The sequence below is a fragment of the Leptopilina heterotoma genome, unplaced genomic scaffold (genome assembly GCF_015476425.1).
Source record: "Leptopilina heterotoma isolate Lh14 unplaced genomic scaffold, ASM1547642v1 Lhet_14, whole genome shotgun sequence".
In the NCBI taxonomy this organism is placed as follows: domain Eukaryota; kingdom Metazoa; phylum Arthropoda; class Insecta; order Hymenoptera; family Figitidae; genus Leptopilina; species Leptopilina heterotoma.
The window spans coordinates 3,478,604-3,498,302 of NW_025110859.1; the positions used below are offsets into that span (position 1 = coordinate 3,478,604).

At 24.3% G+C, this 19,699-nt stretch overlaps 3 protein-coding genes and 1 long non-coding RNA gene across 6 annotated transcripts in view; 2 read left to right on the forward strand and 2 right to left on the reverse strand.

Annotated features, from left to right (window-relative positions):
- Window positions 1-4,942, forward strand: LOC122498030 (solute carrier family 35 member E1 homolog). Of its 2 annotated transcripts, none has more exons than XM_043605525.1 (3): window positions 1-569; window positions 1,798-2,006; window positions 3,836-4,942. In XM_043605525.1, exons 1-3 carry the CDS (start codon window positions 242-244, stop codon window positions 4,343-4,345), a joined length of 1,047 nt encoding a protein of 348 aa, XP_043461460.1. In that variant the 5' UTR covers window positions 1-241; the 3' UTR covers window positions 4,346-4,942. The 2 variants fall into 2 exon arrangements, with proteins under 2 accessions (XP_043461460.1, XP_043461461.1); XM_043605526.1 differs by having other exon boundaries at window positions 384-569; window positions 1,803-2,006.
- LOC122498028 (glutamate receptor-interacting protein 2) lies at window positions 4,890-11,458 on the reverse strand. Its single transcript, XM_043605523.1, has 5 exons — window positions 9,894-11,458; window positions 9,284-9,798; window positions 5,663-5,982; window positions 5,369-5,572; window positions 4,890-5,293 (listed from the first exon to the last, which is right to left on the reverse strand). Exons 1-5 carry the CDS (start codon window positions 10,405-10,407, stop codon window positions 4,987-4,989), a joined length of 1,860 nt encoding a protein of 619 aa, XP_043461458.1. The 5' UTR covers window positions 10,408-11,458; the 3' UTR covers window positions 4,890-4,986.
- Window positions 10,272-18,529, forward strand: LOC122498034. The gene is made up of 3 exons (XR_006301195.1): window positions 10,272-10,410; window positions 16,633-16,909; window positions 18,276-18,529. It is a non-coding gene; the product is annotated as an uncharacterized LOC122498034 (long non-coding RNA).
- Window positions 17,346-19,699, reverse strand: part of LOC122498026 (serine/threonine-protein kinase STE20-like) — a 27,176-nt gene continuing 24,822 nt past the window's right edge. For both annotated transcript variants that reach the window (XM_043605521.1, XM_043605520.1), the window contains one exon: window positions 17,346-18,478. In XM_043605521.1, coding sequence (XP_043461456.1) covers window positions 18,272-18,478 — 207 coding nt within the window. In that variant the 3' untranslated portion in view covers window positions 17,346-18,271. The remainder of the gene's footprint in view (window positions 18,479-19,699) is intronic.

Consider the following 19,699-nt stretch of genomic DNA (forward strand, 5'->3'; position numbering starts at 1 on the left):
TCGAGGGGAAAGACCTCGCGGGTGAAAGATAGAATAGAGGTAATGTCAAGTGTACATTTTTCCTCCTTAATATTTCCTCGAATTTCACAAACCGAAAGCACCGAAAGAAACTGATTACGTGGTATTCAAATACCGGTACAATATAATTAGAAGAAGAAGAAAAAATTGTAAATGAAGTGGAAAATAAGTGAACAGATGAAATAGTAAATGATTAGTGAATGAATAAGTGACAAGTGCAATAATGAAGAATTCAAGGGAAAATCGACAAATTTTGACAATATTATTTCTCTGTATATTGTGGTACATAATATCGAGTTCTAATAATGTCGTTGGGAAAATGTTACTATCGGAATTTCCATATCCAATGACAGCGACAATGGTTCAACTAACCTCAATCACAATATACTCGGGGCCATTCTTTAACCTTTGGGGTGTACGAAAATACTCAAACGACATTGCTTGGGGCTATTATTTTCGATTGATTGTACCATTAGCACTGGGCAAATTTCTCGTCAGTGTATTTGGACATGTCTCCATCTGGAAAGTGCCTGTATCCTATGCCCACACTGGTAAGTACAAAAATTTTGACATCAATTTTTTATCTCGCACTGACGTCCACGTGGTTACAATGTCCTTTCACCTGACATTCAGGTTTATTTTCAAAAAAAAAAAATACCATCTCGTGTCTGCAATTTGACTATTACTATAGTTTATGGATTTTATAATTTTTCTTAAAATATAAAATTATTTTTAATTTCAATTACTTCCTTTTATATTTTATAGTTTTTTATCTATTCTAATTTTCTAATCTAATCTTAATATTTTTTCAGTTTTTTATATTTCTTTCCTGAAAATGATTTTCTCATAGCTATAAACTTTCCTTTTCTTATTATATTTATTTTTTAATACTATTCTATTGTATTTGTATTGTATTTCAATTACTATTTAAATATTTTTTTTTCAAATGGATTTTAAAAGTATTTTAAAAATTTAAAGACAAAATGAAACAGTAGAATAGTCTTCAATTTCTCGATAAGTTTGTTCATTACGACGGGATCAATATTACAGAAAATAATATCAATGTCAGGATGAAATTTCATTAAACAATTTGAAAGAAGAATAAAGTAACATTTGTAAATAAAAATGAAAAATACTTTTGTACTTTTTTATCGTACGTTTGTATTAGCATTTTAAATTCTTATCTTATCGTAAAACAGTTTTTAAAAAAAATTGTTTCATTCCCTGAGAAACAATTTCTTGAAAACTGTAAATTATTTTTCTTTCCTTTTTTTTATTACGAAAATAAATTAATTTCGTATTTAATATTCAATATATTTTTATATTTAATATATTTTTTTTATTTAAATACTCTAAAAGTTTTTAAAGTTCAAATAAACGAAATATTTTTCTTTAAAAATATATTTTCATATTGCAAATGTTAAAAACTTAAATTGTACATTTTAAAACTGATTTATTTCTTTTTGTGACGCAAAATTGTTGTGATAAAAATTTAATTTGAAGAAGAAATAAATAAATAAAATTTGGTTTATTTGAACGTTTGGAACTTTAGAAAAATGTATTTAATATACTTTTGTATTAAATATTTTAGTACTTAATATATTTTTGTATTTAATTTCTTTGGTATTTAATGTGCTGAAAATTATTTAAGTTGCAAACGATTTTTTAGGAGAGAAATAAGTAAAATATTTGCTACATTAAAATTTTTGTTATTTTTAAAATGTATCTTTAAAATGAATCTTTCTTCTGGGTTTTAAACGAAACTTGGCTTTGTCCCAGTGAAGGCGACAATGCCGTTCTTCTCGGTACTGCTCTCGAGGATAATTCTACGTGAAAAGCAAACATGGCAGGTTTACTTGAGTCTCATGCCAATTGTCGGCGGAGTTGCAATTGCGACTCTAACCGAAATAAGTTTCAACATGTTGGGACTGATTAGCGCCTTACTTTCGACGCTGGCCTTCTCCTTACAAAACATTTATTCAAAAAAGGTAAACAAATTTTTTCAAAAAATCCTTCGAATTTTTAATTACATTTTTAATTACAAATTTAAATACCAATTTAAATTTGTTTTAATATTTTTTTTAATAGGCTTCACAGTCTGGCCCCTATTTCCCTAAAAGTTTCATTTTTTCAATTTTGGCCCCTAAACGTCCCCTATTCCCCTTATTTTCGAAAATTTAAATAAAATTCTTTGCAACATATCAATTATTTTCAAAAGTTTTTCGCAATTCAATGTTTTTAAATATTTACTATTTCCATAAAATTTATCAACAAATTTAATTATAGAAAAAACTTGTTGATACAATTCTACGAAAAGATTCAATTATTTTTATAAATAATAAAATTTCATTTACGAATTCAATTATTTTCATCGCAGAATTTCAAATATTTTTAATACAATTTTAAATAAATTCCTTGAAAAATGCAATTATTATTAAAAATTTTATTAAAACTTGAGGAAAGAATTCAATTTTAAGAAACATTCAATTATTTAATAAAACAATAAAATTCGTTCCAATAATTCAAATGTTTTCATAAATAATATTTAATTCGTCGCAGAAAATCAATTATTTTCAAAAATTTTTAAGTAATTTTGCAAAAGAATTCAATTATCTTGATAAACAACAAAATCGCATAATTTCTTTCCATAAAATCAATTATTCTAAGGAATTTTAATAAAATTCTTTTCCAAAATTCAGTTATTTTGATAAATATCAATATTCATCACAAGAATTCAATTCTTTTGAAAAGTAAAAAAATACTTTGCAGAAATTAAATTATTTTCAAAATTTTTTAAAAATTCTCGTCAAGAATTAAATTATCTTTATAAATAGATAGGGAAATTCTTCTCAAGAATTAAATTATTGTCAAAATTTTTTTTTAAATTCTTCTCAAGAAGTCAATTATTTTCAAAAATTTTAATAAAATTCTTCTCATGAATTCAAAAATTCTTCAAAAAAAGTTTTCAAATATTTTCAAAAATTGTTATAAAATTCTTTAATATAATAAATATCTCATTAAAATTTTAATTAAATTCCTTAAAAGAAATTAAATATTTTCAAAAGTTGTTAATACAATTCTTCGTAAAAATTAAATTTTAAGAAACATTCAATATTATTTATTTTTGTATTTAAATAATTGATTTCTCGTAGAATTAAATTATTGTTTTTTGTACTTTTAACTAAAAATCCTGTAGAATTAATTTTTTTGAAAAAGTTTAATTGAATAATAATTGATGTTATTGATTTAAAGTAGAATTTTAGTTAAAAATTCTAGAAAATGTTAATTGAATTGAAATGATATAAATAATTTTGAAGAAATTACAGTAACAATATTCTTATAATAATAAACTAATGATTTTGGCAGTTGATCATCTTTAATTATTATAAAACATAAAGAAATGAATTAAATATTTATTTTAAATAAAATTATTGATGTTTTCGAATAATTTTACTTTTGAATAAATTTAATAAAACATTTTTTTGAGTATCTAATGATTTTTAGAGTGAATCAGAATATTCTTTAGTTTCAGGGAATAAGTCAAAGTTGTGTTTGAAAATCAGGGAAAGGTCAGGGAAAAATAAAATAAAATTTTTGTGGCAACCCTGTATAAATAAATTATATTTTTATCTTTATTTAACCAATTTTTATGGTCCCCTAAAAGTCCCCTATTTTTTAATTTTCAGTCCCCTATTTCCCCTAAAATACTTTTTAGGGGCACTGTGAAGCCTGTAATAACTTTATTGAAAATTTTATTTTTCTGCATAAAAAAATGTAAATTTATTTTTAATTTATTTAAAAAAATGAATTATTTCAGGTTCTACATGACACGGGAATTCATCATCTTCGTCTTCTTCATGTCCTGGGACGTTTAGCACTATTCATGTTTCTTCCAGTGTGGTTAATGTCGGATTTTCGGAGTTTGCTGCACAATCCAGAAACGGGAACAGCCGTCGATATGAATGCAAGAATTTTTGGTCTACTTGCAGTCGACGGTGTTTTGAATTGGTTACAAAATATTGTCGCCTTTTCAGTATTATCAATTGTCTCGCCTCTAACTTATGCGGTGGTGAATGCAAGTAAAAGAATATTTGTCATCGCAGTGACATTACTTATATTGGGAAATCCAGTGACTGGTTTAAATGTCTTTGGAATGACATTGGCAATATTTGGTGTACTTTGCTACAATAAGGCGAAATACGATCAGCGATATGCTGACAATAATTCGAGGACATTACCGCAATATCAAAAATTAAATCACAATGGTCACAATAGTTTTATGATTAATGGCACCGCCAAAGAATTACAAAGACTTTATGCTGTTTAGTTTTTTTTTTTCAAGGGATTGACACAGTCATGAATTTTCTCGTTTTTTCCCGAAAATTAGTTTTTTTCACTCTGAAAATGGGGTGATTTTGCAAATGGGAAAAAAATTTCGAGAATTTATACATTTGACTTAATTTTATTTATTTTAGTTCTCTCTTTTTTTGTGTGGAGAATATTTGACCTGCGATTTAAATATCGGGCAATGACGAATTCATTCTCATGATTTTCATGATCGCTGGTACGATCGTATTTAAAATTTTTCTCGTTTTCGTTTTTTTTTTTGTAGAAAATTCTAATTTAGAAAAAAGTGATTTTAATGCAAATCTTACGGATTTGTTAATTTTATACATAGGTGCAAATTTTGATAGATGAAATATAAAGATTATAAAGAAATTATGAACTGCAAATTTTGTTCTCTCTCTGAAAATTGAAGAAACGCCAAGACTTTTAGAGAATTTTTTGTTTGTACAGAGTTTATGTAAAATTAGGGCATTCATTTTGTATGCATGTGAATAGAATGCGGGAGAAAGTGTTTTAGGTAAAAATAATGTATTATACATATATTTTTATAAATAAACGCATGTGTACAAAAATAAAACCAAAATTAAGACTTGTTTTAATTGAAATGGATTAATTTTCTTTTTATAGAGTCTTGTTGACATTATCGAGATTTGGTCTCGCTACTGTGAGATCCAAACGTGAACCAGCTGCCGCAATAAGTGGAACCGCCAGACAGCAATCGTAATCTTCGGTACTTGAATCGTTTACACGGAGAATGCGATCGTAGGGTTTTAAAATTCCATCGCAAGGGCCACCTGGTCGCAAGCGATTTATATAGACGCCACGCTCGTAAACGCCATCGGACACGGAGAAGCCAAAGTCCTCGTAAACTGGATCCTTGTGCAGGGAGACGTGCACTATCTGTTGGTCACGTGTGTCTGGACTCGAACTGTTTTCGAAAATTATTTTCAAATGCAAGAATTTTGGCAAAAAAAAGTAAAGACTTCGATGAAGGGAAATTTACCTTTGATAAGAAGGCATTGGCAGTTCTAATTGACCACTGTCAATTGACGTCGTGTCCCAGAGTCTTAATATTTCCGGTCCACAAACTTCTCCGATTTCGCCCCAGGAATCGACGGCGCTGTCGACACTCGGCAAACTCTCCCTCGCGGAACGCAAAATACCATTTGGATATTGTTGTATGGAATCTCCGGCTATACTCGATTCCCTTTTGAATTTTTTTTCAATTTTCAATTAACCAAAAGTTTCGATATTTACTATTATTTATTTTATTTACTAGTTCGACTGAAGAAATTACCTTGTATCTGAGACTAGATCCGGTTTGCGAACCGTGAGACCGACTACGGAATTCCCAGGTCGATGGAGTAATTGAGCAGCTTCGCGAAGATCGCCCGGGTCTAATTTTTGACCATCGATTGCCAATAGTCGATCGCCTGGCGATAAACTTCCAGTGCGATATGATAATGATCCTCGGCGGACTTCGGCAATTTCCAAATCCTCATTTACAGTGAGACCCAAATCTGGCTGACATCCAGATGGTCTCGCAACTCTAACCATAAATATTCCCGAACTTGGTACCACTGCGCCTCCAACTTTATATTCCGTCACCAATTCAACCTGGAAAGAAAAAATTGGCATTTCAAAAACATATTTCTAGAAGAAATTTCCTAATTTTCTGTAAATTTTTTTTCTAATTAATATTTTTATTTCTCGTTTTTTGATCAACGAGTTTCTTTTTTCTATTCAATAATTTTGTTTTTCTTTCTTTTTTTTAGATCAACGAATTAAATTCTGGATAAATTTGGTCAATCATGGTTGCCACAGAGCCTGGAAAACCTGGAAAAGGTATGGAATTTAGAAAAGGGTATAAAAAACTTGGAAATAGAATGGAATTTAAAAAAATTTCTGAAATTTCGCCTGTTTTTAAAGATTTTTAACAAAATTTTAATTTAAAATTGAAAAAATTTTGTGTCATCGCCGTATAAAAATCTCTACGGAAGAAAAAATTTTTGGCTCGTAATTATTATTAAGTTTATGGTATTTGGAAATTTAAAAAATCTTTTAAGAGTCAAAGCTATGTTCTCAGGCCATCAATTTTTTTAATTTTTGACTAAAATTTCATAAATACAAAATAAAACTCATCACAGAATTTCAATTATTTTTAATTTGTAATACATTTTTTATGGAATTCCTCGAAAAATGGAATTATTCTTAAAAAATTTATTAAACTTCAGCAAAGAAATTCAAATATTATAAAAAATTTTGCTACAATTTATTTATTACAATTTAAGTATTATTTTCAATACATTTTTAATTAAATTTCTTCAATAAATTGAATTATTTTCATAAATAATGAAATTCTTTGTAACAATAAAAATTTTTTCAAAATAATTTTCATGAAATTCTTCGTAGAAATTTAATTAATTTCAAAAATTTGTCAAAATTCAATTATTTTCAATGTCTACTACCTATGTCAATAAAATTTCACAAAAGAATTCAATTATTTAAGAAGAAATTTTAATAAAATTCGTCTCAAGAATTCAATTATTTCCAAAAGTATTATAATTCTTCACAAAAATCCAATTATGTTAAAAAATTTACAAAAATTCTCGTCAAAATTTCAATTATCTTTATAAAAGATAAAATTCTTCTCCGAAATTCAATTATTTTCAAAAATTATAATAAAATCCTTGGCAGAATTTGAATTATTTTTAATACAGTTTTCATAAAATTTCTCGAAAAATGAAATTATTCTTAAAAATTTTATTAAAATTCAGCAAAGAAAATCAATTATTTTTAAAACTTTTGCTAAAATTTATTTATTACAATTTAGGTATTATTTTCAATACATTTTTAATTTAATTTCTTCAATAAATTGAATTATTTTCATAAATAATAAAATTCTTTGTAACAATAAAAATTTTTTCAAAATAATTTTCATAAAATTCTTCGTAGAAATTTAATTAATTTCAAAATTTTAGCAAAATTTAATTATTTTCAATTTCTACTATTTCAATGAAATTTCACAAAAGAATTCAATTATTTAAGTTTTAAGAAGAAATTTTAATAAAATTCGTCTCAAGAATTCAATTATTTCCAAAAATTCTGATTAAATCCTTCGCAACAATTCAATTATCTTTATAAAAAATTGTAAAATTCTTTTTAAAAATTCAATTACTTTTAATACAATTTTAAAAATATTTAATGAAAGATTTAAATTTTTTCAAAATTTTTAATAAAATTTCACGAAAGAATTCAATTATTTTTTTTGAATTTTTAAAAAATCTTTCACAATTCGATTATTTTTTTAAATAGTAAAATCTTTGCAAAAACTCAATAATTTTCAATAAAATTTCACGAAATAATTCAATTCTTTTCTAAATTTGTTATAAAATTTTTCAAAAGAATTTAATTATTTTCTATATTTTAATAAAATTCCTTAAATTAATTAAATTATTTTTGAAAATTGTATAATACAATTCTGAGAAGAATTAAATCATTTTCTAAAAATTTTAATAAAATTCATAAATTTAATTGTTTAATTTCAATTATTAAGAAACACGATTATTTGAAAAACTTGAATGAAATTGTTCATAAAATTCAATTACTGTCAAAATTTTTAATTAAAATTATTAAAAAACTGCTTTAATTAAAAAAAATTGAAAGAAATTCTTCAAAAGAATTTAATTAGGATTTTCAAAAATTTTAATAAAATTCTTGTCAAGAATTCAATTATTTTCATAAAATAATAAAATTCTTCGGAAAAATTTAATTATTCTGAAATTTTTTTGATAAAATTCTTTGCAAGAATATTCAATTTTTTCCAAAAGTATTATAATTCTTCGCAGAAATCCAATTATGTTAAAAAATTTACAAAAATTCTCGTCAAAATTTCAATTATCTTTATAGAAAATAAAATTCCTCTCCGAAATTCAATTATTTTTATAAAGTATAATAAAATTCTTGGCAGAATTTCAATTATTTTTAATACAATTTTCATCAAATTTCTCGAAAAATGAAATTATTCTTAAAAATTTTATTAAACTTTGTCAAGAGAATTAAATTATTTAGAAATTTTTTTGATAAAATTCTGTATGAAAATTCAATTTTAAGAAACATTTAATTATTTAATGAAATATTTATTTTTGTAGTTAAATAATTGAATTCTTGTAAAATTTTCTAACAAATATTGATTTAAAAATGAATTTCAGTTAAAATTTTAGATTATAATTGAATATTGAAAGCATTATAGCGTGGATCTTTTGAAATAATTGAATTTTCAAACTGTTTCAAATTAAAATCTTTGAAAATTTGAACTTTTCATACTTTTAATTAAGAATTATGTAGAATTAATTTTTTTTCAAAAAGTTGAATGGAATTTTTTTTAATTACTTAAAGTTTTTAATTTCTAATATATTTAATTGAGGAATGTCAGAATAATCGAAATTTCATAAAATTAAATTGTAAACAAAAGAATTTGAAAATTCTCAAAGAACTTTTTCAAAAATTATTAAAAGAAATTGAAGAATTTTAGTTGAAAATTCTAGAAATGAATAATCGTAATGATGAAAGTAATTTTTGAAGAAGTTACAGTAACAAAGTAGCAAGTTTAATTTAATTATTGTAAAACATGAAGAAAGCGTGTGATCGCTATCTTTATGTTTTATAATAATATTCTTATAAGTTTTTGAATTTGAAATTTTAAAAAATTTTAATTTCTCTGTGAAAAAATAATAATGTTTGAATATTTATTTAAAAATGAAATTATTGATGTTTGCGAATAATTTTCGTATTAGAAACCTGGAAAAATTCTGTTTTTTAATCTGGAAAAGTCAGGGAATTTGAAAAGAGGAAAAGCGTGACAACCCTGTCAATTTAAATTCAATGTTCGATCTTGATGAAAAAAAAAAGAAAAGACCTGAGAAGATTCGAGAAGAATGGCAACTTCGGACGGAGGGAGATCGCGTAATATTCGTCGATTAATGGCGATGACTTTATCGCCTGGCAGAAGAACGCCACTTCTTTCGGCTGGTCCACCGGGTTCGAGAATGTCAACAATGTAATTGAGATGATCTTCGGAGAGTTTAAGAACGAGACCCAAACCTCGATGATCGGGCCTCAGGACAATTGTTAAATTCTCCTTCATATAGAGTGTTTGATTGAGGATTTTTTGTGCCTGTGCCCTGCGTTTAATGGTTCTATTCGATGAACTCGGCGGTCTCGGCAGAATTTCCAGTCGAGCTAATCGACAATTATCCGATGAATTGCGAAGAAGTTTCGCAGCATTCACTGCGTCCTGCACCGTCGTGTCATCAACGGCAAGAAGACGATCGCCTGGTTGAAGGGCACCGCAACGATCCGCTGTACTCGCTGGCCGAAGACTCTCAATATAGACGCCGTTTGGAGTCTCTCTCACTGTGAGTCCTAATTCACCTGCGAGATAAATTTTTAATTTTGTTATTAAATTTTATTTATTTTTGTATTTTTAATTCAATTTTTTATTCTATTTTTCAGAAAAAGGAATTCACCGGAAGGTCCTCGCTCGAGTTGAACCAGAAGCGGACCGGAAGTGGCGGCCCTCGCCTCGTCCATATTGGCGATGTCGTATTCAATGGTGAGGGATGCAACGGGAGCATCGGAACTACGGCGAAGAGCACGTTGCGCCTCGGCCAATGAGAGACCTCGCAATTCAGTCTCATCGACGGCGAGCAATCGATCACCGGGTCTAACTCTTCCTTCCCTTGCGGCAGGTCCATCGGATTTGACACTCGTCACTATTAATGCTCTCGCAACACCGCCACGTAATGTCACTCCCAAACTGCCGCCCTCTCTTTCAATTCTCACCTGAGCGACTTTCGACGAAACGCTTATTGGACAGGGATTGTTCTCCATTTCCTCCATGGAGAGGAATCCCGATGGATAATATTGCTCGTCGCTGCGTGGCGAATCGGAACTCGCCGACGTTGCAACACTACCTGGACGTGCACGATTTTTGTGCGAGCGCATCGTCGCCAAACGCAGTGAACTGAACATCTTTGCCATTTGGTAAATTTTCTCTTTATAATTCAAAATAATTCATTTTTATTTATTTTTCTTAGCTTGACAAAAAAAATATGTTTGCGAAAAAGCGACAAATTTTCAATATTCGAAATAATCTGGACAAAACAAATCTTTAACACTTTTTTTCAATTTTTTTTCACAGAAAATATTTTTGGCACTTCTTTTTCATATAAATTTTATATCGTAATATTTTTTGGCAAGGCGCGACTTTATGATACCCGTAAATTTAGATTGCGGACACTTGACCAATTTTTCGTTAACTTTCACAATTTTTGCTGGAATAATTACCAAAACCTTGCAAATTTATTTACTTATTTATTTACGTCCGATAAATATTAATTTAATTCAATAAATATATAAATAATAAATAATATTCAATAATTTTATTATCTAGAATTTGAAAATTTGAAAACATGAAAAAATTCAATGAATGAGAGGAATATGATCCGAATGTGGAACAAGGTCGACTTTTAGTTTCGGCATTTTTCAAAGTGTCATTTATATTTTTATTGTAACATCTCTTTTGTCTCCAAGTTTAAAGCTATCACGAAAATCGGAAAGCGCGCACTTTACTCTCGACGAAACTTGAAAAGCACTGAACGAAGAATTGTAGCGAGTCGCGGGGCGAAAATAACTCCACGTCTTAAGGGACGGATCGCGTGTGAGACGTGATTTTCTATTAATAGGACAGGACATGTTTCTTGATGTTGAGAGTCGCGAAATTTTGTACGCGGCCCTGCGGGCGCCCCGCGGTCGCTTTTAAACGTCAAATATGTCTGTATTTCTCATTAAAACATTTAATCTGAAGGCTAAGTATATAGGCGTGTTGAAAAACATTAACTTGTGAGAGGGATATTGAGGTCCATTGACCGGAACTTTCATGAAATTTTCAAATTTTTCTCTATTTATTTTTCTATCTTTCTGTATTTAATTTCTGTTTTTTTTTGGGTTTTTTTGTTCCGCCTTTGAATTTCGTTTTTAATGGATTTATATATTCGCGAAATTTGAGAGAGACTTTTTTCGGTTTATAATAGTGTTGATGGACAATATGGGTAGTTCTGTTGAAGAAATCACTTCTATTCGTGGTAATCTACTTTTATTAAAAGTTTTCGAGACCGACACAAGTGGAGCTAATTTTATTCTCAAACCATGATTTATAGAAAGTTGATGCTTGAATTTCGTTTTATTTTCCCTTGTAGAAGGAGAATTATTTCTGTTCGTTTCTTCTTTTTCTCTACTTTGTCGAGAAATAATTTTTCCTGACTTTCAAAAAAGTAATTTTCTTTTAACTTGTGACTTTTTCTCGTTTTAAATAAAAAAAAAAAAAAAAATGTCACAAATTGAATGAAAATTACTTTTTTGAAAATAAAAAAAAATTTTAATAAAAATTAATTTAAAATTAATATTTAATTGAAAATTTTATAATTTGCTACATTTTGGCAAATTTTTTTTCTTTTGAAATGAAAACAGAGAAAAAGTTTGCCAAAATTGATCAAATTACAGAATTTTAAATCAAATAGAAATTTAAAGTTAATTTTTATTATAATTTTGGTTTTATAAATAATAATTATAATTTTATTTGTTTAAACAGATACAATTCATTGACAATTTTATAGAAAATTGTTTTGGAATTTTCTTTTATATAAAAAGAATTATTTCTATTAGTTTCTCCTTCTTTTATTTTTTTTTTCTTTATCTAGAAACAATTTTCATCGATTTTCGATTTCCTAAAAAGTAATTTTCATTCAGCTTGTGGAGTTCTTTTTGGTGTAATTTAAAACGAGGAAAAATTTTAAATTAAATTTAAACAAAAAATATTTCTATTTGTTTAAAAATATCAAATTTTTTGATAATTTTATAGAAAATTGTTTCATAATTTTGTTTTATTTTCTTTTATAGAAGAAAAATTATTTCTATTAGTTTTTATTTCTTTTAATTTTTTTTATGTAAAAACAATTTTCATCGATTCTTTATTTCCAAAAAAAGTAATTTTCATTCAGCTTGTGGAGTTTTTTTTGTTGTAATTTAAAACGAGGAAAAATTTAGCAAATTTAAAAATTTTAAATTAAATTTAAACAAAAAATATTTCTATTTGTTTAAAAATATCAAATTTTTTGTGAATTTTGTAGAAAATTGTTCCATAATTTTGTTTTATTTTCTTTTATAAAAGAAAAATTATTTCTATTAGTTTTTATTTCTTTTAATTTTTTTTTGTAAAAACAATTTTTATATTGATTCTTTATTTTCAAAAAAGTAATTTTTATTCAGCTTATGAATTTTTTTTCTGTTGTAATTTAAAACGAGGAAAAATTTTAACAAAATTTAGCAAATTATAAACGTTTAAATTAAATTTAAACAAAAAATGTTTTCATTTGTTTAAAAAGATGAAATTTTTTGTCAATTTTGTAGAAAATTGTTTCAGAATTCTTTTATTTTAATTTTCCTCTTTTAGTTTCTTTTTTGAAAATTTCTAAAATCAAAATTTATTTTTTTCTTTATTTATATAAATTTATATTTATTATACAAATTTAAATTTAGTTTAAATATGAATGAAATAAAAAATTGTTTACGCTAAAAAAAATGTTCTTCCAATAAAATCTTTTTTATTAATAAAAATAAAAATTAAACTAATTAAATTACATAATAAAATATACAATTATAGTAAATAATATAAAATTTATAAATAAGTTGTAAAATGAGTATAAAATATAAATTCTACAAATCGTAAAAAATAAAACTGAAAAAAAATTAACCGAAAAAGAAAAAAATAAAAAAAGAAGGAAAGGAAAATGATGTAAAAAAGAAAGAAGAAGAAAAAATAAAAAAAAGAAGGAAAGAAAAAGAAAGAAGAAAAAAAATAAAGAAAAAAAGGAAAAAGAAGAAAAAATAAACTAAAAATTGATGAACGGACAATATTTCTCTCGTTCGGAAAGTTTATCTTCAATATTCATTGCTTTATAGCAATTTTGCTCGGGATTAATTGCTATTTACGTCCACTCGGCAAACTAAATGCTTTTACTTCCTTTTTGATTTGCCTTTCGTTGCAAAGTGAAAAATGAAAATTATCCACAGTCTCTTGTCTCACGAACGCCTCATAATGTGCCGTAAAAGAGACTGCAACACTCAAAAATAGAATCATCATTTCGAAATTTTCTTTCTTTTCACTATAATAAATATCAAATGTCTCGATGTTCTCAATTTTAAAAACGAAAAAATATTAATTAATCATTTTCTTTTTTAAAAAATCATCAATTACAATTGATTAAGAGCTGTTAGAATGGAGACACTAAAGTAGATTAGTCTTAAGTAATGTTCTATTCTATAAACACTCCTTCATTCAATTAATAGGTCAATGAACATTATTGCAAGAAATCAAAATTTATCGCGAGAAGAGAAAATTTTTATATTCTTGTAAATTGATTTTGATTAATTATTTAAATTATTATTTTATTATGAAAAAGTTTTATTATAATTTTTTTTATAAATATAATTTTATTGTGATTATTTACAATCAGGGTTGCCACAGGTCAGGGAAGTCAGGGAAATCAGGGAAAAGTCAGGAATTTTTTATAAAAGTACTGGAAAAAATTGAATTTTTAAAATTCATGAGAAAACTCTTATTTTGATGCTTTTTTGTTTGTCTCGTCAACTATGAAATTACCACGAATTTTAATACAAAACCTTCAATTTTTTCTAATTCAGACAATAATTTCTTTTTAAATAACTTAATTTTACAAGAACTATCATAAAATTATGACTTATAAATTATTTAATGAACCATTTTTACAATTTTCATAAATACTAGATTAATAGACGAATTTTAGTTAAAAATACTAAAAAAAATTAGAATTTTGGAAAAGTTACAAATGATTCCAGAAATTCAATTATTTTCAAAAGTTATAAAAATTCTTCACAAAATTTCGATTTTGTTAACAAATTTTTTAAAAATTCTTGTCAAAATTTCAATTATCTTTATAAATAATAAAATTGTTCCTCAAAATTCAATTATTTTTAAAAATTTTGATAAAATTCTTGGCAAAATTTAACAGGAATTCAATCATTTACAAAATTTTTATAAAATTCTTCCAAATAATTCAATTATTTTCATAGGTAATAAAATTTTTATAGAAATTCAATTATTTAAAAATATTTTTATAAAATTCATCGCAAAAATTCAATTATTTAAAAAAAAAATTAACAAAGTTCTTTTTAAGAATTCAATTATTTAAAAATTAATAAAATTCTTCACCGAAATTAAATTATTTTTTTAAGTTTTAATAATAATCGTTGAAAGAATTCAATTATTTTCAAAAATTAAAAAAAAAAATTTTATCAAAATATCTAGTATTTTTATAAATAATAAAATTCTTTTCCAAAATTCAATTATTTTAGAAAAATTTTAATAAAATTCTTGACAAAATTTCACAGGAATTCAATTATTTACAAAATTTTTAATAAATTTCTTCGAAATAATTCAATTATTTTCATAAGTAATAAAATTTTCACATGAATTCAATTATTAAAAATACAAAATTTCATAAAATTTTTCAAAAAATATCAAATATTTAAAAAGATTTTTATAAAATTCGTCGCGAGAATTCAGTTATTTTAAAAAATTTAACAAATTTTTTTTCAAGAATTCAATTATTTTTATAATCTTGAATAAAATTCGTTGGAAGAATTAAAATATTTTCAAAAGTAATAAAATTCTTCGCAAAAAATTCAATTATGATAAAAATTTTTTTAAAAAATTCTTGTCAAAATTTCAAGTATCTTTATAAATAATAAAATTCTTTTCCGAAATTTAATTATTTTCTATATTTTAATAAAATTCCTTAAATTAATTAAATTATTTTAGAAAATTGTATAATAAAATTCTACGAAGAATTAAATAATTATCTAAAAATTTTAATAAAATTCAATAATTTAATTGTTTAATTTCAATTATTAAGAAACACGATTATTTGAAAAACTTGAATGAAATTGTTCATAAAATTCAATTAGTGTCAAAATTTTTAATTAAAATTATTAAAGAAACTCCATTAGTTTAAAAAATTGAAAGAAATTCTTCAAAAGTATTTAATTAGGATTTTCAAAAATTTTAATAAAATTCTTGTCAAGAATTCAATTATTTTTATAAATAATAAAAATCTTCGGAGAAATTCAATTATTCTGAAATTGTTTTGATAAAATTCTTTGCAAGAATATTCAATTATTTTCATAAATAATAAAATTCTTCGAAGAAATTCAAATATTTTCAAAATTTTTGATAAAATTCTTTGCAAGAATTAAATAATTTTCAATATATATATTGGAAATTATTATTAATTATTATTATTAAATTATTATTATTTATTATTATTATTAAAAGAAAAATTGTGAATATAATGATTATTATTAATATAGATATTAGTAATTTTTTTAAACAATTGAATTTAGAATTGAAATAAAAACAATTAAATTTATAATTGAAACAAAAACAACTGAATTTAGAAATTAAACAAAAACAATTGAATTTACAATTGAAACAAAAATAATTGAAACCAGAAAAATATAAATGAATGAAATTCACTATAGTGAATTACTACTATAGTGAATAAATACAAAATAGATTTTGTAATTAATTATTACTTAATTTTTTTTAAACAATTGAATTTACAATTAAAACAAAAAAAATTGAAATTAACAACTTGTAAAAATAATTGAATTCTTGCGAAGGATTTTTTTAGGATTTTTGTAAATAATTAACTTTTTTTCGAAAAATTTTCTAATAATTTAAATTATTACAAAACATGAAGAAGGCGATCACTTCGAGTCTTATAAGTTGTTGAATTTCAAAAAGCTTTGAATTTGAATGTTTTGAAGAATTTTAATTCCCACGGAAAAATAATAATGATTAAATATTTATTTAAAAAAGAAGTTATTGATGTTTTCGAATAATTTTACAATTAAAGAAATTTGCAAATAAATGTATTTTTTTGAGTATCTAATAATTTTTAGATTGAATTAGAATATTTTTTAGGGTCAGGGAAAAAGTAAAAATTTTGTCTGGAAATCAGGGAAAAATAAAATTAAATATTTGTGGCAACCCTTCTTGATTAGTTTCTTATTTTTTATTTTTAAAGCTTCTTTTGAATTTCTATTTTATTTTTCTCTTTCTGTATTTTTTTACATTTTAATGTTTGCGAAAAAAATTTTTTGTTTCAGCGTGGGGAAAATGGAAATTTCTTGAAAATCGACCAGGTTTTCTCAGTGGTGGTGGTTTAGATGTGGGGACGTAATTCACTGACGCCTTGACGAATCTAAAGTTAGAGTGTAATGTGGAGCCAAATTTAAAGGAAAAATAGGTGTAGGAAGAGACTAAGGAGAGACAGGGCAAAGGGAAGAGATGAAACAGAGGTTGATAAACGAAGAGAAAGATGGTTAGAGGAAGGCGGTTTTAGTGGCGCAATTAGAACAAGCATTTAGAGGAGGAAATTCACTGGTATAACTGCTCAATTGCCTTTGACAACTCGCGAGTTGCGTCAAGGAAAATTATAATCATTTACGGTGAATTAAATTTTTTTTTAATTTCACTATAAAAATTTAATCTTTAATATTCAGCTTTTTAATTTATTATACCAAAGAATAATTTTCTACCTATTTTTAATATTTGTCTTTTTTTTCTTTTTTTAAATTTCTTTAAATATTTTCAGTTTCTTAAAAAAAAATAATTTAAAAACAATAGTTTTTAAAAATATTTTTTCCATTTCTTTAAATATTGTTTTGATTTTAAAAAATGTTTTCAGTTTCTTTAAATTGTTTTTAGTTTCTCTAAAATATCACCGTGAATGATTAGAATTTTTCCTCAACGCAATTTGCGTTTTTTTTTTTGAATCAAAAACTAGAAAGAAGGTTACAAAAAAATAACAGTTTATATTTTTTTTATGAGCGAACACTCGCTCATTTATATTCAACGATTTACTTGAATACAAAATTCTGTACAATTATTCTCATCGAAAAAAAACTATCGCAGCATTAAAACTTATATCAATAGAGATAAATAAATTCTTTCTAAAACTCATTCATTCACAAAATCGCGACTCATATTCTCTTGACAAAAAAAAAAAAATAAATAAATAAAAGGTATTATTTTTTCAAGGCTTGAACAAAAAGGCAACAATTTTTTTTTTGTATAAAAAAAAGAAAAATTGCATTGTAGTATAAAAGTTACAATTCAGTCCATTCCTTCATTTTTGTCGATTAAGAAATTCTTTTACTTTTTCCCCCCAACTTCGCATTCGGAACACAAAATCCATTATTTTATAAAAGTGTGTACAATTGAGCGAGTGCTTTTCACAATAGAAATATGAAAATATAATCCTCAATACTGTATAACTTTGTTGGAAGCTGAAAAACTGAATTTTACACTCTTGAGCTTACTTGAATTTACTTGGAGAATTTCGAATTCTTTTAAAAGTTTTAGAAATTTTCAAAAATCGAAAAAGTGTAGTAAAAAAAATTGAAGTTGGATTTTAAATTCTTCTTCGTTTTTTTTCTAATTTTTATAAAAATTTGTAACTCTTGACAGTTTATAAACTATATTAAAGATTAAACAGAGAAAATTTATTTTCACAATAGTTTAATTTTTTTATATTAAATAATATATTATTTTTTATTAACATATTAAATAATATATTACTTTTTTATTAACATATTAAATAAATATATTATTATTTTTAATTTTTATTAAATATATATTTTTGAAATGTTTTTTAATGATCACGAATGTAAAATATCCAAAAATACTTTAATATTTATGCCAATTTCCTATTATTCAATTAATTAAAGAGAATTATTGAATTTTTCAGTCTGTGGCGTTTGGATTTGTGTATGAAAATCCTCTGAACACATTCTGATCCATTGAAGTGAGGATATCCTCCGGAACAGCGGTGAGTCGCGGTCGTTCTGCCGTGAATGCTGTATCGAAGTATCTCGTATCAAGGGTATGTTCCACGGCTGGTTTAAACGGTGCTTCCAATTGTCTTCGTTCCAGTTTATCCCACGCTAGACTCTAAATAGTGGGAAAATATTTTTAATTATTAAACATTTCGATTTTTCAAGGTAATGAAAATTTAATGTATTTTTATAATTTCTGTTTAAGAAGAATTCAATTTTTTTAATTTAATTATGTAAAATTAATTTATTTCATTCAATTGTTCGTATATTTTTCGTTTCATTCATAAATAAATATTTTTCTAAATCCAGGCCTCGGATATTATAACATTTTCAACTTTTTTCGACTATTTTCAAAAAATGCGATTTTTCGCCTCGGGAGAATTCAAATATTTTCAAATATTTCCGTAAAATTCGAAATTATTTCCTAAAATTTTTAATAATTTCTTCGATACAATTCAACTATTTTTATAAATTACTAAATAAATTTTCAAAATTTACAATAAAAAAGAGTTTCAATAATTGAAATTTTGTAAAATTAAATTGAAAATAATTGATTTTTTTCAAAGTGTTTGATAAAAATTTTTGAAAATAAACTTTAAAAGAATTTTAATTGTAAATTTTGAAAATAATTGATTTCTCAAAAATTTTAATGGTATATCTTCAAGTGTAAATTTAAAAATGGTAATTAATGAAAATTATCTTCAAAATATATTAAAATATTTTTGAAAAAAATAATTCTTAGAATTTTTTGCATTCTAATTTTTTAAAATTCAATTATTTTCAATATTTTCAATTACAAATTTCAAAAAATTCAAATACATACGAAAAATAATAACATTAAAATTTTTTACAATTAATTTTAACATTTTAACAACATATGACTATTTTAGATTTATTAAAATTTTGGAGAAATCGCGTTTATATTAATAATTAAAATTCTTTAAAAATTCAATTATTTTTTTAATATAATTTACCAAATTTCACTTGTTTGGAAATTTTTCAATTCTATATAATTGAAAAACTATTATCTTTTATAAATTATTTTTAAAATATTTTTGAAAAATTAATTTTAAGAATTTCTTTATTATAATTTTTTGAAAATTAATTATAATAACTTAAAAAACATGGGACAGATTTATTTAACAAAAATTAAGGTCCTGAAAACATTTTAAGTTGTATTTAAATAATTGAATTCTTTAAGAACTTTCGGAAAATTATTAAAAATAATTGATTTCGAGAAGAAGTTTGATTAAAAATTGTAGAAAATAATTGAATTTTGAGAGAATTAAAATTGTAATTTTTAGAAGTTATTAAATTTCAGAAGGTTTTAAATAGA